At 37.0% G+C, this 25,261-nt stretch overlaps 1 protein-coding gene across 5 annotated transcripts in view; it reads right to left on the bottom strand.

Moving 5' to 3' along the window:
* PCDH7 (protocadherin 7) overlaps positions 1-25,261 on the bottom strand; it is a 405,370-nt gene that overhangs the window by 325,948 nt on the left and 54,161 nt on the right. The window contains exon 2 of one of the 5 annotated variants that reach the window (XM_045834096.1): positions 14,957-16,579. The exons of the other annotated variants lie outside the window; for them this stretch is intronic. Coding sequence (XP_045690052.1) covers positions 16,502-16,579 — 78 coding nt within the window. The 3' untranslated portion in view covers positions 14,957-16,501. Of the gene's footprint in view, positions 1-14,956; positions 16,580-25,261 lie in introns of those variants that run through there. 5 annotated transcript variants of the gene reach the window in all.

Below are 25,261 nucleotides of genomic sequence, written 5' to 3'. Positions count from 1 at the left end.
GAACAGAACAAAACTCCAGAAAAAGAAATCAACAAAATGGTACCAAGCAATCAACTAGATGAAGACTTCAAAACACTGGTTATAAGGATGCTCAGTGAACTTAGTGAGAACTTCAACAAAGATATAGGAAATACAAAAATAAAGATTAAAAAACATAAAAAAAGAGCCAGTCAGAAATAAAGAATACGATAACTGAAAAGAAGACTACATTATAGGAAATCAATAGTAGAGTAGATAAAGCATAGGATCAAATCAGAGAATTGGAGGATAAAAAAAGCAGAAAACACCCAATCAAAACAGCAAAGCAAAAAACATGAAGGTAGTTTACAGAGCCTCTGGGACAACTTCAAGCATGCAAACATCTACCTCATGGGGGTACTGGAAGGAGAAGAGGCAGAGGTCATGGAATTAAATATCTATTTGAAAAATAACAACGTTTTCATTCCTATTTTGGCTCTCTTTTCTTTCCCAACCTCCTACCAAACATACACCCTTCTCTTTATGTGCCTCTTTGTCTTTCTCCAAGGACAAGACAGCAGAATCACATGATCAGATTTTATCAGATACTCTAGTTCCTTGCTCCAGTACTTTAACTATAAACTACCCTCCACTCTTCCAACAGAGCCATCATTTTAAAGCACTTACTGTAGTATATACCCTTGCTTGAAAGCTTTCAGTTACTTCCAAATGCTTTCAGAATAAAGCTAAACTCCTAGGCATAAAATTCACGGCATCTTTCAAGCTGAATTTACTTGCTCTTTCCAGTTCATGTCTAGTCACTCATTCCATGTTCCCTGGACACCAAGCACATTGGATTATGTGCCTTTTACCAAATACAAGATGCACTGCGATGCTTTCATTACTTTGCCCATGATTTTTGTCTCCAGTTGAAATGCCTTTTTTTCCATCTTTAGTATAAGTAAACTAAATTTATTACAAGATTTGATTCAAAAGCTTGTCATGTCATTAAACTGTTCCCAAATGTCTTTAACTGTCCTCTTTATCTCTGTCATCTTATAGTATTTATAACATATCTGACTCTCCTGGTAATGAGTTCCTTGAAAGCACAGATAGTATCTTTCCCAGATTTATATTCTCAGCCTCAAACACAGTGTTTGAGTTAGAACAGATATTCAGTAATCACTGTTGAATAGTTGTTTCCAACTGGTGATCTTCACCAAAGAAAAATGCATCCTAAAATGTATAAATGATATATAAATACATCTGAATAATATATGCATATATGAGGGAGGCTCAAAAATCCAGAATTTATTTATTAAAAAGTTGTGTATCAATTCTTAACATGTTTAAACTTCAGACACCTTCAAAGTACTCTCCATTTCATGCAATATACCATTGAGACATTTATGCACCGCTCAAAACAGTTTTTGAGCTCATCAAGTTTGATGCCTTTTAGTGCTTCTACTGCTTTTTTTTTTTATTTTGCCTCTTCCACATCGGCAAAATGTTTCCCTTTGAGGACTTTTTTCAACTGGAGAAACAAAAAAGTAGCTCAGGATGAGATCCACTGAATAGAGAGTGTGGGCACCGGGGTCACGCCGTTTTTGGTCAAAAACTACTGAGCATTCAGTGCCGTGTGGGCAGACGCACTCTTAAATCACCCATCATGACATGGGCAAACACAGTGAAAAAGTCTTCAAAGCAAATTTGACTGGAGTTGATACAGCCTCTCACTACAATACCAGGTAATACACTAATACAATATAGTATAGTAATATTAGTATAGTATATACTGTACTAATGGTTCCTGGAACACTCACCTAGCCGGGGAAGCCTGTACTACAAGGTGTTTGCCTTCCAGAAGATAATTTTGCTTTTTAGGGCCCCCCCTTTGTATGACTATATATGAGAAACATATATGTGTGAAAATATATATATTTCAAAATTCATAATATATATATTTAGATATGTGTGTATGCATCCAAAATAACCTAGCACTTTAATACTTTTATACTTCATTGGTTAATGCTTTAGCCAATCAGTACCTTACTGGAGAGTAACATTAATATTCCAAATATACCTTACTTATGATATCAATAGAAAATATTGACAAATCAAACATTGAGACACTGCTAAATTATATCCAGTGGTAAGACATTCTGCAAATATTATATACCAGAGGTTGTACCTTTTCATAATAATATTAGTAAGAAAAATTTTATTTCTAAGTATTTACAACGTAACATTTCACTCAATCAGAAAAATGAAATTAGCATTGTACACCATGGGTAATAGTGACATTAAAGGCATGATGGTATACCTTCTGAAACCTATCAAAAACAATCCAAATATCAAACAATAGTACAATTGTAAAATATTGTAAGACAAACTATACTGAATATGATTTATGCAGGATTTTGAATAAAGGTTATGATAAAGCATGAAACATTCTGAATGTTTAAACATAACACATTTTGAAAACTTTGTATTATGATTGTGGATATTTATCTATAGAATTTTGGGTTAAATACTTTGCATAGTTTTGGTCTGTGTAATCTCTGCATTATACAAGATATTAAGAATGGCTTTAGCCCTGGCTGGTGTAGCTCAGTGGATTGAGCGTGGGCTGTGAAACAAAACGTCTCAGGTTCGATTTTCAGTCAGGGCACATGCCTGGGTTGCAGGCCACGGCCTCCAGCAACTGCACACTGATGTTTCTCTCTCTCTCTTTCCCCCTCCCTTCCCTCTCTAAAAATAAATAAATAAAATCTTAAAAAAAAAGAAAGTTGGTAATGACATTTAAAAAAAAAGAATGGCTTTAGCCACACAGAAAAACTTCACAGGACATCTTCCTTGGAAATTTAACAATGTAAGTACCACACATTCATCACTATTCCTAGACCAGGGGTTCTAACTTCTTGAAACAGCAGAGAGCATCTGCCATGCTATTCACCCTTTCAGCACTAAAAGGTTGAAGCTGAATTTCCTTGGTTGCAAGTCAAAGATCAGACAGAAAACATTGACGCAAAAAGTATCTGCTCTATTAGAATATCTTTTGACAGGAATTAAAGGCAAAAAAAAAAAGTAAAAGAAAAAGAGTAACTCCACACACCGTGCCTTCAATCCTGGTGATCCTTAAAATTTCACTGTCACAGACCTGCCAGAACTGTCTTACTGAACTGCTTTATTGTTTTCAAAAGAAAATAGTGCATCCTACCAGCTACAGGATTGTGAAAATCATATCCTCACTACATGTGGCATATACATTTGTGGGGTTTTTAAACCATGAAACACAAAAAGCAATATCAGGGAAAATACTTTAATAATATGCTACAAAATAGAAATCCTTCTGGATGAGGCGTAAAATAAAAATCAGCTGACGGCTTGAGCAGTTTCCACAGCTCAGATAACGATGGCGGTGGAAAGGGGAGGCTGGAATTGGATGAGCGAGGACTCTTGGGCCTTGCAGAGAGCCCCGCACACGACTTCTCTTGAGATCCTAGCTTCACGTCAAGGAACGTCTCTTCGGACAGTCAGTATTAAACAAAGGAATTTTACATCAAAATCATGCTTTGTGCTACCTCCAACATGTCATCCCACATAAACAGTTTAAGTGGAAGTGAAATACGGGATTCAAAGAATTGCCCCATGTCTATAAATGCTAGAAAGCATGCATTGATGTGTGTTTTTGTTATTAATTATTTGAATTCCTCTACTAAGGCAATAAATCTCTAGTGTAGTGCACTGTATTGGTGCCCAGAAATGACCAAAGAGGGCAGTTGTCTCTATTATTTTTTATTTCACAGAAAGTGTGGCCGGTAAAGGCAGAGACTTCAAAGTCTAAGAGAATTATTTTTCAGTTAAAGCGAAATCCAAATCCCTTTAGGGTTATTTGTTTCTTCCCTCTCTGGAGCTTCCTTTTCAGAGCTTGGAAACTTACTCGCTTAACAAATCAGGGCCTCTACCTCCCTGTCTTTAAACACTTCTACTGTCTGCTCCCCATTTCTCCCTGGATCCAGATAAATCTTCTTAATGTGGAATCCATTGCCTTATACAGTTTGATCTCTTCTCCTGCCTCCCTTTATATCACCCTGCCTTGGCACCCACTTGTCACTCACCAGGACCTTACTCGTGGCATCCTGTAGTTATCACATCTGGGTAACATATTTATTTTGGTAACAATAGAATTCCTGCAATTGAGTAGATCACGAGTAACACAAAAAAGGCAAACTCTACCAGAGCTCACGTGATTTGTGATATGTATGTACATAAATATGGGCAGATCACCTCAAATACAATGCCCAGTATTTTGCAGGAATGCAATATCCGTAGCACCTAATATATTGTAGGAATAAACTCTCAATAAATACTTATTGAATGACTAATATTTATACATTTTATGAAATGCTCTAGAGATTCACATAAAATTTATAGCATCAATTAATTCAATCACTATTTAGGGAGTATCATATCTGCTATAAGCAAGGCACTTCTTTGGGAACTGGGGAAGAAAGGAAATATTAGTCAAATTTGGACCTTTCCCAATGAAGAGAATGTGGTATAATAAATAAATAACATACATATACACTCACATGCCTAAGGATATTCTATCACTAAAGGCAGGAAGCTCCAGGTAGTATAAAAATCATGTGGCTAAAATGACTTTAAATTAGCACTAAGAACTTGGTAATCAAGAAAAGTTTATCAAAGTAAGAATCAGGAAAGAGGAGATTTGCTCATGTACAATAGAATCAGAAGGACGCGGGATTGTGTTAGGAAAAACTGGCAGGCCGTGACCGGCGTGGCTCCATTTGCTGGGTGTCATACTGCAAAGCAAAGTATCTCCAGTTGGATTCAGGTTTGGGCACATGTGAGAGGCAACCATCGATATTTCTCTTCCTCTCTTTCTCCTTACCTTCCCCCCTCTCTAAAACAGATAAATAATTTTTTAAAAAAGATAAACTGGTAGGAAAGGGTGAGGCAGGTAAAGTCACTTGAACATAACCAGGCTTAGCTGGAGATTAGAGTTCACGAAGAGGAAAAAGGGGGAGGAAAACAGGAGAGTGAAACTAGAGTCAGAGGAATAAGATTCTAAATTAAGGAATTTGAAAGGTATTTATTAGAAATGAACAGGCACTAGATGTTCCTGAGCATGGATGGCCCAAGAAGAAGCAAGGTGTCTTGTCCTGCCAAGACATTCAGGCAACCGTGTTTGGAATGCTTAGCCCAAAGGTAGTATCTGAATCCCCTTTATGTAATTCATACACAAAATTAAATAGCAGTTCAACTGCGCTCCCTGCGCCTAACCCTGGCTTACTTTATTTCACAGTCTTGATCAGTTACCAACAGCACATCGAGAGAGAGAAAGCTCTTTTTTCTTCAAACACATATCTCTATAACCCAATATGGCTAGATGGCACAGTAAGAGGAAGAATTGTCAGGGCTTATCAATTTCAAATTCAGCTAAACAATCAGTAATGGTAACTCCTGAAAGACAATGTTAGGCCTGGCAACTGCCTACGTGAAAAGTAATCAAACTGAAGATCTAACTGTAACATATCTTGTAAAAAAAACATTAATAGGAAAAACGGGCTGCAAAATATTTGCAGAAAACTGAAATAAAAACTCCCAAACCTCACATTTAAACAAAACTGAATAGTAACACAAATAATACAGCAATAGCCAAAAACAGAATGTCACTATGTGCAAAACTACATCCCACAGCCAGCCGGGCACCTTTCATTAATGTAATTACAAATATGCAGAGACAATTGAAGCAGAGGTGAGAATGTGACCTTACCTCATTACCCAGCTGAATTCCACTACAAAATAAACAAAGCTCTTATGTATTTATTGTTGTTTGTTTTAGTAAATAGTTTCTAATTCAAAGAGATACTCATGGAAACAGCTCAAAGTATGTACTGACAATTGATCTTTTTTTATTGTTCTCAATTATAAATACTCTCATGTTTCACAAGCAAGCCTGTATTTTCGAAGTAATTCCAAAAATACCTTTTCAAAGGCCTGCTAAACAGAAAGCTTACTTGTAAAGGTTGTGAAGTCTATACCAAAAAACAATTCTAAGAGCTTTTAGGAAATCAGGGTTTAAAGTCACTGGGGTTGCTTCCATACCTTGGTGATCGTAAATTAACGCTACAATGAACATATGGGCACTTACCTTTTTTTTTTTTAATTAGTGTTTTGGGTTGCTAAGGATAAATTCCCAGAAGCGGAAAGCTGGGACAAAAGGCAGATCCATTTTTTATTTGTTAGGTACCCCATACTGCTTTCCAAGTCGCTGCGCCAGTCTGCATTCCCAATAGGGCAAAAGGGCTCCCCTTTCTCCACATCCCTGCCAGCACTGGTTTGTTGATTTATTGATGATGGCCATTCTGACAGGTGTGAGGTGATATCTCATTGTGGTTTTAATTTGCATTTCTCTGATGATTAATAACATTAAGTATCTTTTCATGTTTTTTGGCCATCTGAAGCAGTCCATGTGTCCATCAATAGGTAAGTGGATAAAACAACTATGAGACATTTACACAAAGGAATATTATTCAGTGGTAAAAAAAAAACTAAAAAAAAAAACCCTTGCCCTTTACAACAGCATGGATGGACCTGGAGAACATTATGCTAAGTGAAACAAACCAGTCAGAGAAAGACAAATACTGCATGATTTCACTTATACATGGAATCTAAAGAATAAACTGAATTACAAGCACAATAGAGAAAGACATTTAGATAGCCTGATGACAACTATGAGGGAGAAGAGATTTTAGGGAGTAGAGGCATTAAGCAAAAAGTTAAAAGGACTCATGGGTACAGAAAACAGTGTAGTGATTACGGGGAGGAAGGAATATAAGGGGGACAAATGGCGATGGAAAAAATACAATAAAAAATTTAAAAAAATAAAGTCAGGCACACCTGCAGTTTAATCCCTGCTTAACTCAAGACCAGCAAAGTCTTCCAAAAAACATAATTTGTCTGTTTTTAGTAGCAGAAAACACGGAGAGACACATACCACATGGTAGGCACCATTCTTCAATGTGCTCAGGCTGCTTCTGGAAGCCCAGCGCCTCTGCCACATTTTCATCCTTTCTTTAATAACAGCTGTTACTTACACTTGCTCATTTTATGCTAGACAGTGGCTATAAGCTGTATGAACTTGTATGACATGTAACTTTTATATTATATTAATTCACCCACTTTCTTAATAATGGCATGGCACTGTTATTATTTTCATTTAAACACATGAGAAGTTAAGCAACTTGCAAAGCCTCAAAGACTAGTTCATAATCGTTGCTCTAAATACTCCCACTTTTAATTTATGAATTACATATATATATATATATATTTAAATCACATGTTTATAGGAAATCCAAAAGACAACAAATACAGTAATTCAAATACTAAGTAAAAATATTTAAACTAAAAGATTATTCTCAGACAAGATCATGATCAGGCAATTTCACACCAAAATTTTAATTGCAGCCTTCTGATTGCCTGAGGATATATCACCAAACTAAAAAGAAACAAGTGTAGGTATCACATATCTTTTTGTCCATCCTAGCACAAGCGTTTACTGAATTATCTTTTTATCACACACTCAAATTTATCCTCATTTGAGAAAATAGATCTTCCAATTGATTATATACTACTAACTAAACATTTATAGTTTTTATATACTTGCTATTCCACGTGCCAAAAATTTCTACTAAATTAAAAGGGGGTGATTTGAATTGATGTGTTAGACAAGGGAAAGAGTCTGGGGGAAAAATAAAACTCAAACAATTTTCTCTTTGTAAGGTTTTGCATAACAGTGACTTTAGATTTCCATAAATACTCGGTTCTGTGTACAATAAAATATCTGTGAGCAACATAATAACCAGTTATGTCCCAAATGGCATCCATACATTAACAGTCAAAAGAGGCTACAGAGCAATTTCTGAAAGGGAAAAAGAGCCCTGTGGACCTACTGGAGGGTTCAGACTGGAAGGAAACGGATCGCCCAATTTCATAGCCATGAAGGAGGAAGCCAGCAGGTTTCAGTGGTCAGGAAAGAAAGCCCCACTACGTCTAGGGAAATTAGTCAGATCCTCAGAATACTTTCTTTCCTTGTATGTTCTGAATCATCAGCTGCGTACAATGAAAAGGAAAGCAAACCCCTCCAGAAGGTTTGCTGAGTTTTACAGGCCAACACCCATAGCTGCTGGGGCAACTCCTCACGCTGCTGTGCAAAGGCAGAGCCTGCCTGCTGGCACTGACTGTCTTTGGCTCAGCGGAAACTTCTGCTTCCTATAATAAAGACAAACACGCAATCTCAATGTGCTCTCACTGGGGAAGGAAGGAGGGATGAGAGACCCCTTTCATGGCATGCACTTGATAAATTATTTCTGAGATGCATATTTTCTTTCCTCAGGCCTGTCCGAAGGCAGAGTTCCATTGTGGCTCTCCAAAATGCGGCCCTTTGTAAGTAATTTCAATAGCCCTTAGTAGAATTCTATGAATCACATTCTATATTCAAAAATATGATCACTCTAATACATATCTTTCATGTTTTTTCTCAAAATACTTTAGGCCAGCGACTTTTAAACTTTTTCATCTCATGGCACACAGCTAATTACTAAAAGTCTGTGACACACAGAAAAAAAATGTTATATTTTTTGGCCAATCTGACAAAAAATAGGTATATGTTTGAATCATTCACACTAAACAGCTATTGTTTTGTTGGCTGCTGTCATCCTTTTATTGGACAATTTAAGGAAAAAGAGACCAGTGTCCCTGACTAAACAGTCAGGTATTGCATGTTTAACACATTTTTGTGGCACACCAGTTGAAAATCACTGCTTTAGGCATTTATTCGTGGTCATTTGCAGTTTAAAATGTAGTTAATGTAACATGATAGCTCATGCAGGTATTTAATATGCTTTTATTTTTTTTAAGTAGTTCATACCATAAAATGCCTTTTAAAAAATATATTCCGGATTTAAAAGAACATATAGATGTTCTTTATCGTGAAAAGGGATAATTATGTTTTATTCCAGTGGCATGTGACATAGCTATCAACAATTCTGAAGCTTTTTTTTCCCCATTGTCTCCATGAGACCCACTGGGAGTACAACGGCTTAGGTCACAACACGAAACATCAAGCTAATTAAACTGCTAATTAACTGGCATAAGATATATATTGCATGAAATAGATTGCTGGATCACTTTGTGTTAACTTTTGCGTCATTTCAGCTTGGTAACCACGCATTTAGAATCCTCTAATCATGCTCTGTACCCCAAATGTTAATCTCAGATGATAAGAGTGCACAATTACTGATGAGTCCGGGTGCGAGACACGCACCGCATTTCCTCCGAGCATTCAAAATGGATTATTGGAAGATAAAAAGGCCCTGTCTTTAGAATCCTTAGTATTCATTTGAATACAACCAACCTTAAGGTAGAACTACTAATTGGAAGTCATCCTCAAAAACATTTTCACAAACTTTTCCATCTAAAAAGCAAGGCATGTTTGTGTCTACTTATCAAAGGATTTTTATTAAAGGGCTCATGTGATAAATTGTTTCCTTAATATCATCAGTGTCTTTCTTAACACGTTTTTTTTTAACAAGTGTTAATTTTGCTTCAGAAATCTGGCAGACTTTTACATAATAAGTATGCAGAGGTATTAAAAAGTCAACCAGCAGATGTGAATTGTAGCAGGAAGTTAGAGCACACTCGAAATGTACTATCAGGAGGCAGACAGTTTCTGATCTTTCTGAAATGCATATAGAAATGCCTGCTTCTTTCAGGAGTCTGACACATAGGGGAGAAAAGAATCCTTGCTGACCCGCCTTTAACAGCAAGACACAGAGAAAAGAAAGATGAGTGACCCCTGCTCCCCTCAGCGGCTACTCAGACAGATTTTCACTGACACCATGGGGCAGCAGCGTTAGAAAACAGACTGAGCTGTACCTGATCTCAGAACGCCAAGCTCCTGAAATAGGAAATGTGCATTGTTCCCCTAATAGCTAGAAATAAGAGACTGGGAAATATTCATTTCTCTTCACATTAATTTTAACTCCTCATTAGACATTCATAGACAGCAGCATAAGATAGTTACTAAGGTGGCATTAAGTTCCATAAAAATAGACAGTAGCTACGTCTTTCATAAAAAATGTAAAAATTATTGAAAATTTATGACCTAATAAAATCTGTAGTTGGCCTGCTTTTCAAATGTTCAGTTGCTAAACTGTGATATGAAGTTACAATATAATTGTCGTATGTTTTCATGGACAATGCTACGTATTCCCAAGAACACGGCACCATTTCCGCGGTGTACATTTTCCACGGTCACAATTATTAGTCAATATATCCCATCCAAAAAGTGATTTCGGTAAGAAAAACTGAGCATTTTCAATGATTATTCATTTTTTCTATCCTCTTAAATATGCACAATTAGCCAATTACTATGTTTAAAATGAAAGCCACTGACTTTCTGGACATTAAATATTATCCAGTTCAATTCAGGAAATATTTGTTGTTTATATTTCATACATTTAAATTCATCATCCGATTAATGCAGCACATTTTCTGCTTAATCAAGAACTCTGAAAATAGAGCCCTCATCATATGTAACAAATACTTATTAAATATTTGCAAAAAATAACAGTGACTTGTTTGTGATTATCATAATCAGCTTTCTCTTTAGTCATGATAATCTGACAAATAATTTGTTATTCTTCTGTTTCACAATTTTTAAACTACTACTAATTGGAGAAAATCGTATTCCTTTGTGATTGCAGACATAGTGATCTTCACAAATTGTTTCTTGACCTTTAAGAAACTTTCATCATTGAATTGTGTCAAACGCTTGATTTCAGCTTTTGCAGCTTCCTTTCACTTATGCCTGAAAAAATTACAGCTCACAGAACTCCAAGATTTGAATCGTAGCAGACCAGAAACTGATGACTTTCTCTGGAGAAGCTGGACCTGCACAATGTTGCTGAGTTTCATGCCACAGTATACAGGGGATATTGAGGGCTTGGCATTACCTCTCCTGTGAGGTGCCTTTTACTTCACTTTTTGACAGTGATATTTAATTTATTTTGTACCATGAACGTCTCAGTCAGAAACCATGATGCTCTATGTACACGTCAATTGTATTAAGCATCAATAAGAAAATTAGTAATTGCCAGCATTTACTGAGTTATGTTATGCACACACTGCCTGGATAAACCTCATTTAATAACCGCAACTAATTTATAAGGTATATGTTGTTATTAACTTCTTATTCCAGGTGAAGAAATGGAGGCAGAGAGATGTAATTTGTCTGAAGGTCACTCAACCTGTAAATGTAAGCCAGGCAGCCTGGTTTACAGACAGTGCAGTCCTAACCACCATGCCACCCTGCATTTAGCACCTGCCTTTGTAGTAATTACCCTGCATGGCCGGAACTCCCACTAGATTGTGAGTTCTCTCTGTTCGAAGAATGCAGTTGCCCTTTTCCTCAGTCCACCCAAATTCCTGTAGCAAAGCCTTATTTTTCAAAAAAATTGATGCAAGCAATAATATTTTTAGTTTGCCAAGTAAGTATGTTAGAGAAGAATTTCTTCTGTCCTGTGTTTAGTATTTAAACAAGACCTACTATCGCAGATTGCAACACTTTACTCACTAGAATGTCTGACTACCTCTCACATCTGGTTCATGCATGCTGAATCTGCCTCACCCAGGCTAACAGGAGTGTGCTCTACAAAGCCGAAAAATTTATCTCTGTGCCCACAAATAGTTTTGGAACCTAACTCACACACCCATCCTATTACAGTGTTTGATATGAAAGCTCTATGGCTCACCTGTTTGGTGCAGGCTCGGAACCCAGACAGGCAGGACTCCAAGCCCCCCTCCATCTCCTGCTATTTCTGTCGCTCTGCCAACTTACCAGAACTCGCCAGGCCTCATTTTCCTCATCTGTAAACCGGGTGTGTGCCACAACAATAACATCTGCCTTATGAATTTGATATAAATATTGAATAGAGCAATTAATATAGTGCCTGCACAGAGTTGATTCTTGATAGTTTGTTTTAAAAGTTATCAGAGAAATATTAAAACCAGGTCAACTAAATTACACTTACCAGAACAAGGACACAGAATAAAAGCAATTAAAAACCGATAGTATTTTAATCCTCAATATTTAATTTTTTAATATTTGGTACAATTTTACCAATGTAAATCTGATATGATGGTAGGTTCTTTTTTACATATGCAGTAAAATTGATATACAATATTGTGTGTGTGTATTTATATATATACACACAATCTTATGTGTATATATATCAATTTTACTGCATACATAAAAAAGAACTCAGTTGTACATTATAATTGGACATTTGTACACTATGTGGTGTATGTACAAATGCACCACTCAAGTCTAGTTGCAGTGATGGATTCTGAACATGACTTTTCAATTGGTAAATGTTCACAGTTGCTCCTCTGATCTATAAAGTAGCACCAGCCCCTTCCCCCATGGAAGGTTTTGTGTTCCAAGGTTTCACTTACTTGTGGTCAGTGGTGGTGCAAAAATATTACATGGAAAATTCCAGAAATAAATAATGCATAGGTCTTCAATGCACGCCATTCTGAGTCGTGCAATGAAATCTCACATGCAGAACTGCTCAGTCCCACCTGGGACATAAATGATCCTTTTGTCCATCACGTCCATGCTGTAAACGCTGCCTTGCCATTATTCACTTAGTAGCACTCTTGGTCATGAAGGAGTGACAGAGAGAGACAGAGAGAGAGAGAGAGGGAGAGTGAGGCTACCCTCACATGACTTTTATTACAGCATACTGTTACAACTATTCTATTTTATTATTAGTTATCGATGTTAATATTGTCTGTGCCTAACTTACCACAGGTATGTGTGTGAGGACAAAAACAGTGTACATACTGTTGGTACTAGCCATACTATCCACGGTCTCAGGCATCTACCACTGGTGATTTGGGACCATACCCCCCCCCCCCAGATAAAGAGGGACTTACTCTAAAGGCACTTTTCTTGAGCCAAGTCCAGTCTTCAATTTTTTGTTAAATGTCCAGAGGCAAGAGGCAAGGATAAGAATTTCATTTAGAGAGTGTGGGGCCTTGGAGAAGCTTCGTTGGTGGAAGTCCGCAGTTCTCCCACCTAAATTTCTAATCCTGTAAAGAATACCTCGACTAAATTGAAATTTATGATCTGAATCAGTTCCATAAGTGGCAAATTCACCTAAATGAAAAAAAAAGTGTGGTGTGACCAATTCTGTAAATAATAATCCCTGAAGATTATCCACGCCACCTCCGTGACTTTGAAAGTGACACTATTTTGCAAGTCAGAATGCTGCAAAGAGAAAAACTCGACTTAATATACATGCTTTCATTTTGCTTCCCACTGTTTCTCTGACCTCTCCCAGTGGGAGTAGTAGCAGGAAACTAAAATAAAAGTACTGCTTTTCTGTGTGAAGCACTTTGCTACTAAACATTAATCACGAAATTGTAATAGTTGCAAGATTCCTCTGCCTGTTGCTTCTTCTAAGAAGAGAATTACTATTAGATGAAAGAGCCTACAGCAATAAACACCAGGGGCTAGTGTTTCCTTCTCTGAACCCTACCAGGAGGATCGGAGTCCACACATGCCTTTGAAGTCCCAGAGACCTTCATGTGCTGATCAATCCTTGGGGGGGTAAAAGAGCAAGAAAAACTGGTTCTCGCACTTTAATATTCTGCCAGGGATGCATTAGACCTCATGCAGAACAAAAAGATTTCTTCAGGAACAAATTGAGTGATTTTATACTTAGGTGCCCCTTCTCTCAATTAACTAAGAGGGGCCTTTTGATCCCAGAACATGATTATTTATACTTTAATGCATATTACATTAAGTCAAACTGAGAATGGTACAGTAACAACTGTAAATTCCTATTTCCCTTAGTCTTAGGGCATGCATTGAAATGTGGGTCGATTTAAGTCAAAAAATAACGTGAAGTTCTCATCATACAGATGATCAGTGCTGATTATTAATACGATTTAGTATTAAATATCACATTGCAATATTTCAGAGTTATCAAAACCTTCGGAGCTAAGAATTAAAATGATCTCAAAATCGACAGTACAGTTCAAACCTACTAGTTCTGGATGAGAAAGTAGAGCACCAGAGAACACAAACATCGCATCTGTCGGATGTGGCTGTTTGGTGGCAGAGCAAAGTTTAACATCACAGCTCCTGACACAGGCCCTGGCCAGTGCAGCTCAGCTGGTTGAGTGTTGGCCCATGACCAGAGAAGTCGCCAGTTTGGCTGTTAGTCAGGGCACATGCCTGGGCGGCAGGTTTGGTCCCCATCGGAAGACGTGTGAGGAGCAACCAATTGATGTTTCTCTCTCACATTGATGTTTCTCTCCATCTCTACCTCCCTCCTTTCCACTCTCTCTAAAAAATAAATACGTTATTTATTAGGCTCTCACAAAAGTCTGCCAGAGCCTTCCTCTTCAAGTGGCTATGTTCTTCACTCTCAAATGGTGTAGATGGGGAGAATGTTTATGTCTCATTGTTTTAACAGATCATTAAAACAGGAAATACAGGCACTTTATAAAGTCGAGTAATTTTTATTATTTTTGACACAGAAAAATATTCAATACAACAGAATTATACAGTTCATAGACTTATCATTTATTATACTAGCATAAATAAAGACAAAAAACCCTGTGATAGCATACATAGACAGGATACCAACTTCAATTGATTGTCACGTAGAAAAAAGAGGTAAAAATAATCAACTATAAAGTTAATCGGCAAGATAAAAAGAAATGAATACAAATACCAAAGAACAATAGTTTCAAAATTATTATGGCAACTGGTAACTACAAATAATATATTAATGTGTCCTGGCTGGTGTGACTCAGTGGATTGAGTGCTGGCCTGCAAACTGAAGGGTCACAGGTTTGATTCCCGGTCAGGGCACATGCCTGAGTTGTCCGCCAGGTCCCCCGTAGGGGGTGTGCAAGAGACAACCACACATTACTGTTTCTCTTCCACTCTTTCTCCCTCCCTTCCTCTCTGTCTAAAATAAAATAAAATATTTTAAAAATGTTAATCTATGTTAGATATTCATGATCTTATCTGTGTCCATTATGATTATTTACATAATTTAGGTTGAATAAACTTTTTAAAAAACACAGGTAACTTATTAGTAGATTTAAAAGATATTAAGTTAAAACACAAATGTTTCTCAAATCTATTCTATAAACTCATCCATGATTCACATCCTCTGTCATTGAGCAAAATAGCCTAAAGGAGATAATTGGACTTTTCAACTTCTTCAAACCAATTTCACAGGAGCTTCCTTCCTCTCATTATTTCAGACATTGTTACCGTCTTAATTTACACAGCTCAATTGCAATAAATATATGGAATTGGAGAGCCTCTGCAGTACTCACTCCATTTTGGCATGGCTTCCCTTGTGAATAATGATCTTTAACAACCATCATAACACATTTGAATGGCTTGAGACAGTTTACCTCTTTACATTCTAGGTAACAAACCGAAGTGCAAATGTCAATCATTAAATTTTACTACCTTCCACTTATACACACACAAAAGCGTACACATACACTCACACCCATACAAAAGTTAGACTTCGTATTTACACAGTGCCTTCAACTGAACAGACAGCTATGATGCAAAGAGGTACTTCACACATGCAATTCATCCTTAATACTATAAACAGCCCTCTTTGCATACACGAGTGCATAGGACCGCACACTTAAAGGCCAGTTCCCTATTGATATAATGGCCCTACATTCCTTGAATACTTATGGGGTTCACCTTAAACTCAATCAGAAATTGTGGATGTATTGTGATCTATCTTTTGCTTTTATACCATAAGAAACTATGTTTCAGTAAGTATTAGAAGAACCTAAATTTTGTTTTTTTTTTCATGTCTGCTAGTTTGTCACATTCCCTGATTGACATTAGTGTTAGTCTAATTTTTCTGGGAATTCACCCCTGAGGTATACATGTCCATTTTCTTTGTTGACCTAGCACAGGCTCAGGTGAGCTCTTCATAATGAATGCAATTAGTTTAAGCAAGGCAAATGAAATAATATCTACATGAAATCTCCACGTTAACTATATAAACAGTAAAGGGATACACATCTCCACTCTTGGCTTGAGTTCATTCAAGTGCAAACCGAAGAAAAAGGATTTCCTGTTCTTTTCATATTCCTGAGTATGATGGCATCTGATTCTGTTTCTTCATAGTAATGGTAAGATTGCAAAACCTCTCTCACATCCCTCCTTTATTCCATGTTGAAAGCTTGATTTTTTTTTCAGTTGTTTGCAAAGTATAGTTTGATCCTCTATTTTTTTGGCAAAGAATTTATTTTAAAGCCATTTTTGTTTTCTTCGAAATTAGAGTTTCCTTTAATCAGCTAAGGATCCTGCCCCTTGGAAATCAATTTCTTTTTACAGAAGACAAATCCAGGTTTACTAGGATCCAACACACTGAGTTGGAACATTACGTGTTTTTCACTTACGAGCACATACATTCATTTTACACGATTCCTCAATGTGGCCAGGGGGATTCTTGGTCTGCACTGTATCCACCTATAAAAAATACAAAAATATATGTCTGCTTTACAGGGATGGGAGTAGGATTTTGCTAGCCTCCTTCCAAAGCTTGGATGCAGATCTTGGCTGACAGTACTCTTTCCTTCTTTAAAGATGTGTTTGCAGTGGCCATCATCTCTTTGAGAAGTCATAGAAACCTAATATAATGGTTCTCCCTACAGTATTCAACCAAGGGGCATCTAAATGGTTGCAGCTACTCTTATGGATGCTATCTCTGACAAGGGATGTTTGCATGGTTAAAGAAACATTGAATTAATTGTGTTTCTGGCTTCCGGGCTTTTCAAGGCTGTGAAATGTCAGGATAAGAAGGGTGGGCGTGGGGGAGGGTTGTTGGCATTGTTTATACTGCAAATACAAGTAAAGATGAAATGGTAATTTTGCTGTCACTGATTTTCCAATTTACAAATCTCTAAGATCTGAGGGATGTGAGCTTGACCTGAATGTTCACTCCCTTCAAAGTAGCTGTCTAGTCTCCAAATGCAATCAGTAGATAGCTCCCGTCTCTTTATAGAAATCTGAGCAGCCTGCATGCTATCAACAAATGGCCTGCTCATCTCTGGTCAGGGATGGATTGTTCTTTCCTTCAAAGTCATGGCTGTGAAAGGGCAATGTTTTCCAACTTTTTATCACATTTGCACACATAAAAGTAAGGACACTACTCCTTCAACAAGTTTTGGCACTAATGTCAGTATTAAATAAAGTTAAGTCTGTGTTTCTTGTGACTTGAGCCTGACTAACAGGCTGATTTCTGCTTTCAGTGCCAGAAGGTCGAATATTGTTTTCCAGTTTGATGGTGCAATTAACGTTAGTAAAACTACTAGTAAGTTAAAATATTGCCAACAAGATATTAACTCACTTCCGTAGAATGAAAATGCTGCAATTCACTACCAAAGCAGTTATCTTTAAAAATTAAAATCAGAAAAGAAGGCTATTTCTAATTTCCAGTGTAACAATGGATCATCAGTGCCCAAGAATCAGTGTTAGGAAGAAAATGATTTCTTTCACTGAATAATTGATCAATTCATTTTTAAAGTGACGTAAAATATGTACTGTCTAATTTTAAAGTTGTTTATTATATTCAAGAGAAGATATTAAAATTGCTTTGACCACAGATTATTAATACTAGCTGTACAAATTAAAGCAGCTTTAAAATGTCTTAATTTTCAATTAATTTTATCTTTTCCTGGAAATTAACTTTTTTTTTCTTTCTCTAACAGTTCTAAAATCTAACATAAGTTGGGAAGTTCTGGTGAATTACACAAGCAGCACACACTTACCAAGGTATCTATGATAAGTGAATCTTCTGATTTAAAGTTTATGTTTAAAATGAGCAATGTTTATCTCATTTTATGCAAACTAGATCACTGCATTATTTCATTTCAAAACTGCTTGTATACAGGTGAAAACTAAATATTTGAAAGCTTCAGATGTTGCTTTTTTCCAAAACCAACCACAATGCAGCCATCATGCAGACCAAATCTGCATTAGATGTTTCTGTTATGTGCTCTCATTATAGGCTATATTGTCATAGAATCTATCAAATATTTAACTATTTTGTGAACATATTCATTTAACTCCCACATCCTGTACAAGGCCACAATGTGATCCCTGATGGCAAACACCATGTCCACTGTGTTCACTGCTTCTGTCTCAATCCTGGCACATAGCTGACCCTCAGTGAAAGCTAGTTTAATGAATGAATGCATGTTTAGGAATAGCTAATTAAGAAAATCACATTACTTGTCATATTATAGTATCACTATTATCTAATATCATATTTTGAAATCATTTGGTTATCTCTGATTTCTATTATTTGTCATATAGTAGATTATCTAGACTACATGTTTTTTGAACTGCAATAAATTTCACTAGCATATTATGTTGCTCATTTTTCTAATTGCTTCTTAAATTGAGTCTATCCACTGAAAATCTCACTGACCTTCTCCTTTTAATTCTTGCCATATAACAGCCACTCTCTTCTTTCCTTAAAGAAACAATACTATGTAAAATTGCTGTAAGTTTTTAAATAAATAAACAAGTGAAATAATTTTTAAAAATATAGAAAATCGGAGGTATCAACATGTTTCATTTTCTATTTTCAAGACCCGACACACTTCTAACTTAAAAGCATACCCAAGAAATAAAATGCATTTAAGTAATGAAGTCACCATACTGCCACACAGCATAGTAAATTTATCTTATTAAAATGTTACTGAGGAACAAAACTAACTCTCTCGTTTCATAAATTAACTATGTAAAAGCAGACTTCAAGTTTTTGTGGTTTTAGGCTTCGAGGCACTGAAGAAATAGATTCGTGCACTAATATTCACCTGTCACTAAAGCCAAGACAAATAGATTCTTTCCTCACCATTAAAGATTAATATTTAAAACCAGAAGTGCATTATCAATACTCCATGGAGAACTACTTAGGAATCCCCATTCTGAAAACTGTAGGTGAGGGTCAGGGTAGAAATGGATGTTACCAGGATGTGTTTGTTTTGACTTGAATCAGCTAATTACAGTGGCCCTGGAAGCAATTTCCCCATCACTGCTGCTGAGGAGATAGGCTCTGCGGAATCAGACCCAAGCAATCTTTCGGTCAGATCCAATCCAAAGGAAGCAGTATGGACACAGCCTTTGTTTTCTCCTTTCCACCTTTTCCTGCAATTTGCTCTATCACCCAGGCGACAAGTCACACACACACACACACACACAAGATAAAAGCAAGTCATTTCCTGCAGCACTTCTTACCAGGCCATTCCTGCATCTCACTCAGCTCCTGTAACCTCGCAGAAAGCAAAAATCTTATTTTCTTCAATCTGGACTTTTGCTTTGATTTTTTTCGTTTGACTCAAACTAGCCTCACCAAGCACCCTGACTCACCCACCCGTCTCCCCTTGGCTTAATCATGAAGCCCTCAGGGCAATGAGGCTGTAGTCAGCATCCAGTTGTTCCTTGAGTCTGTCGACCACAGAGACAGCCTTTCTGTTCAACTAGTGATAACATCTAGTTGTGCATCGGTTCCAGAACAACCCCACAGAACACTTCCTCGTGAAAGCTGATGAAGCGAGGCCATGGCTGACATCAGGACCAGATGTACTGATCAACTACCTCCGACCCTGGCACTGGCCAATCAGTGAGGGCCACAGTCCTGGCCATGACCCTAACTCCCTTACTCACCATGCTTAATGAGTTTTCCCAGTGAAACCCATCCCCCTGGAAGCCATCGGGGAGCCAGGTCTTTGGCACGAGCTACCTAGGACTCTGGGGATAGCACCATCTCTTTAAAAAACCCTTACTTTCTTGGCTGCAAACTCCTCTTCAGGTCTTACTGGACTTTGCTGCACTTAGGCAAATGGACCCCTTCAGTCTGGTAACATTTATTTCTTAACCAAAGAGACTGAAATAAGCTGGGATTTAATTAATGAAAACTATCAGTAAAACATTAACTTTAATACTTTAATGAAAGCTATGTTCTTTTCCAGACCTCCCTGGCCAACAATTAGTGACTAGAGCTAGGAAAAAGAAAGCAATGATAGAGAAAACAGAAATAGGATTCAGGTTTAGGCACAGAAATAAATTGTACAACACACTCACACAGAGGAACAGACATGCTCTTAATAATTCTGAAAAAACTTCAAAACCATTAGCGATGAAATATACATATTTTGCAAGGCATATGTGTCTATTTTTCTATTTATTTTTAATAGGCATACTTTAAAACTAAATCATGTACCTATGTAATTGGTGTAGATTAAGTACAAGTATCTGTTGAATGTGTTTGCATATAATTGGCAATATGTAAAAGGTTTCTATGAATATTCATTTTTTTCTTGACTGATGTTCAAATCTAGGGAAAAGTAAAAGGTATCAAAATAAAAGCAGAGTCTATACCATGGCACAGGAAAACATGTTGATGTTAGTTTCCAAAACCTTGGAATAAGAAATTGATGCTTACATTTTAGAGCATAAATACATAACACAGGAGTTGAACTGCAACACAGTCACTTATTTTTATTTTTTTAGAGATTTTATTTATTTATTTTTAGAGAAGGAAGGGAGGGAGATAGAGAGAGAGAGAGAGAGAGAGAGAGAGAGAGAGAGAGAGAGAGAGAGAGAGAGGGAGAGAGACATCAATGTGTGGTTGCTGGGGGCCGTGCCTGCAACCCAGGCATGTGCCCTGACTGGGAATCGAACCTGCGATGCTTTGGTTCGCAGCCCGCGCTCAATCCACTGAGCTATGCCAGCCAGGCACAGTCACTTATTAACACTGAAAGTGTGTCTGTTATTATTTAAATACTAGACAATCAATTGAAAAGGAAATAGAGCACACACATATGGTAAGCGTGGGATTTGGTGAGTGGAGGGCTGCGAGGAGGACAGTTCTGAATGGTGTTTGGTCTTTCACTTCTTTTTGATTTCTATAAATGATGTAGCCCGTAGCACAAATTATCATAATTTTAGTAACATTCACACCCATAAAGAAGTTTATTAGATAAGGTTTCACTTAACTCTCCACTTTAACCTCACAGAGCCCTTGTGAAGTAGAAATTACAATGTTGTTTATGTTGCATATGAAGGAACTGAAGCTCAGAGAGTCTGAACTTCTCACGTAAAGCACACAGATGAGACGAAGCAGAGCCGGAGCGCCACACCAGGACTTCTGGCTCCAAATCTCGTATTTATTCCTTTACACTGCTTTCTCATAATTCCTTTGTTTTAAAGCTGACTTTGAACTTTTGAAAGACAATCAGCTAAATTATGATTGAGAATGCCTTCGTTTTTGCCAAGGCTAATAAATGAACTTACGCAAGTTACCCAAACTATTGTAAATTAAATGTATTTAAGAAGCTCAGTTCTAGAAAGCTATTGCTTAGTGTGTGCAGGATTCTATCGTAAACATTTAAATTCATGAAATCACAGGGAAGCAATTTCAACATACCTCCGAGTTGTCTAAATTGCCAAAGGAAAAAGTAACAAATAAGACAAATTCTATCCATTCAAAGGAAGGGAAGTCTGTGCCCATTTACATGGGTGAGAGTGTGCGCACACACAAAAAGGCCATTCACTGGCACTGTTTGAACTACACTCTTCAGAAAAGAAGCCTTTTAGACTGTGAGTCAACCACTGAATTGGCCATGGAAGGAACGGAGTTAGATAATATCAATACAATTCCTCATCATAGGCCCTAACAAAAGAATGCCTAAGATTGCATAGCCCAGCAATCAATATTTATTGACTGACTGCCGGCTGTTGGAACTGTGGGATCTCGGAGTTAGAAAGAACGCCAAAGGTTACAGAGTGCAGTCCTGTGAATGGCTTCTTAGGAGGCAGAGAAGCACACCCAGAACGACATAAGCACAGCCCTGGTTCTGAGGAAATTTTATCTATCTTTCGGAGAGATATGCAACTATATGTGTATAAACAGATGGTCAGCCTTGGGGAGAAAAAGATGAAGGAGCCATGTAGGTAAAACTATGAAGGCTCCAAAGAATGAGAGGAGACTGTGCTGAGGGCAGCAGGAAGAGGGCTCACTGACTCATTGAACCCCTTAGGCTGGGTCTTAACAGATGGGTGAGCTTGAGATCGATGGAAATGAAGGAAAACTGCACTCCCAGAAAAGTCCAAGTTGTGAAGAAGATACAAGATGAGACCGGGAGGCAGTGAGTGGATATCCCTGCCTAAACCAGACATGTCTGTCATGCCACTCAACTCCAGTAGCAGAGAAAGTAGCTCCACTTAGCTCAAGCCTACATATAAAATGAACTAATGTGATAATTACAAAGATAACAAAACTGTCCTGCATATCCTAAATGAGAAATACACAAAGTATATAACTATTAAAAGCCAAATAGGCAATTAAAACAACTAATTACTAAAACTAACATAATGAAGCTGAGTATTTGGGCTCCAGAACAGCCTACTCTTATGTTAAGTTTTGTGTAACTTAATTCATAATTTTATTTTTTGTGTGTTTTTATTTAAAAATATTTTAAAGAAATGCCCTGCCCTGGCTGGTGTGGCTCAGTGGATTGAGTAGCCTGTAAACCAAAGAGTCCCTGATTTGATTCCCAATCAGGGCACATGCCTGGACTGCAGGCCAGGTCCCCAATGAGGGCACATGAAAGGCAACCACACATTGATGTTTCTCACCCTCACTCTCTTCTTACCTCCCCCTCTCTCTAAAAATAAATAAAAAACATTTTTTTAAAAAAATAAACATTCGTTCTAGTTCAGGGAGGCATAGAAATCAATCCAAATAGACTGCTTTGCGCTATATAAGTGAAAACATTAGAATGGATCCCAGCTTTATGATTCCAATTATATATGGCCAAAGTTGAGCATTAGTGCATTTCCATCTCTAAAGCTCATAATAAAAATGTAAAATGAAGCAAACTTAAGCTATGATCATTATCCTCTTCAGACCATCAAAATTGGCCACCTTTGGAAACAAAAAGCAGTACCGGAGAGTACTCATGTGCCAAAGCAATAAGCTGCCGGAGAGAAACGGGGACTCGATGTTAATGAGAAGATGAAGTGAACAACAGACCCAGCGGTTCTCAAATGCTACTGAAATTACAATCGTGTGCAGGAAAAATTGAGAGCTACGTGGGGAGTCTTAAAACCCACAGAGGGGAGTACAAAGCAGTCAAAGTGTTTCCAGATGATGGATAAACTTACCAAGAGTTTGATCCACTAACGAGGAAATGGTGTAAATGTTCAAAGAATTAATTGAGTCTTTAAAAAGTGGAAGAGAACAAAGCTACAAAATCCAACCAACCAGTTTCCTGCTTCTGAAAGATATACAGAAAGCATAAGAATTGGCGCAGTGATTAAGTGGTCCCTTGGTTAATAATACATGCATCTCTAAGTCAGATATAATTCCCTTTTAATATGATTTGTGGTTGACCAACTTCAAAACTCTATGCTTTCTGATCACTACAAATTTCCAGAAATGTTCTCATAAACACTTTTGTAAATACGAAGAGCCACGGATTTCAGGATCAATATGAGCATATTAAAATATTGACTTTTGGCACACAGAAAGACATTACATTAATAACTAATGTGGAAATACCACTTCAGGGATAAAGAAGTCACCTGGAATCATTCTCTACGAAATTATTCATCTTCCCAGTGAAAATACGGAGGCTCAGAGGGGCAACAACAAGGCATGTTCAATATAACACTGCAGACCCAGGATTAAAACTCAGTGTCCTCACTTCCAGTTCAGTGGCTTATTTCCATGTTAACTATGGGAACTACATCTTGAGGAAATGGAAGATTTGGGGATGAGATTATTTGAATAAGGACCAACTCTATGTAATTCCAGGACATTCCAGTTGTGAAATGTGAGGAAGCTGTATGTTACACAGACACTGTTGAACTGACAAAGGACTGTATTAATAATTTCAGTGAGCTCACCAAAAGAATCAATGGCAATGCAAAAAATACAGCAAATATTTTAAATTCCAATATAAGATTCTTCATAATAAAAATTTTTCTACATGAGCTAAATTTGCAGAATATTTTTTTTATTTTGAAGAGTTTGTAAAATCATAATAAAAATTTTTAGAGATCATTTTAAACCAAGCTTTTTTAGAGCTTAATTTCAATTTTGGGGGGGAGGTGGTCTCAATCAATATCACATAGAACTCCCTCATTATGTCTTGCAGGAAAAGGGCTGTAAATCTTACACTTTAAAGTAGGTCACAAGTCTTAAAACGTTTAATAAAAAATGGTTTTTCTTAACAGAGAAAAAAGATTATTTGCTTCTTTTCTGCTCCTTTGTCTTATAAGTGCAGTGTGATGTATTAGTTTAATTAAAGTCTACCAAATTATCATAAGGATTTTATGTGCTGCAAATAATTGGGTTCTTGTTCTCTGCTTACTTTTTGTCAATGGAAGCAGAACATTTTTTTATAATACTTAACTATAAGATACTAGAAAACCACAGGGAAGAAAGGCACAATGAGGTGCCTAATTGAAGTGACCTTTGTCATCTTGGCCATAAAATTAAGTGTGAACTAATGCAATGAAAGTACATCGATGTTTCCACAGAGTTAAAGAGGATAGGTATGTGGCTTAGAGCCAAACCATACCAAGAATCCTACCATATGCCCCCCAAAAAGGGACAAGCCTATTAACATGAAAAGCTGATAGGCCCTAGAATGAAGTAAAAATATAGAGAGATCATAAGATTTTTTTAAAAATGCAAACTATAATGAATCAAATTTTCTTGGGGCTGAATCAGGTGATAATCCAGGTAAAGTATAATACCAGGTACCTATTTGATGAGAGGCATTTTAAGTACACAAGTGAACAGATAGTTAATGAATGTAGCATATTAAGTGAAAGTTGTTTCAGAAAGTAATAGTACTAACATAACCACTCTTGCCAAAGGTGAGCTGAAAGAAATTATAATTAAGATACACATTCACTTACAAGACACAGATGTCTCTTCATAGTATTGTAGCATAGCAAAACTCAAAAATAACCTGTGAACATGAAGTCAGTTAAATGGTTATTTTGTGGAATTTGAAAGACAAAATTACCAGTAATTTTCTTATGGTATAATTCCTCAAGTACACACCAAAACATATATGACATAAGTGATAATCACCAATGCTTTTCTTGTTTAAAGAAATGTGACCCTCT

This window comes from Phyllostomus hastatus, unplaced genomic scaffold, assembly GCF_019186645.2.
Source record: "Phyllostomus hastatus isolate PE091 unplaced genomic scaffold, TTU_PhHast_1.1 phas_contig_196, whole genome shotgun sequence".
NCBI lineage: Eukaryota > Metazoa > Chordata > Mammalia > Chiroptera > Phyllostomidae > Phyllostomus > Phyllostomus hastatus.
This window is presented reverse-complemented; position numbering and strand designations above follow the sequence as displayed.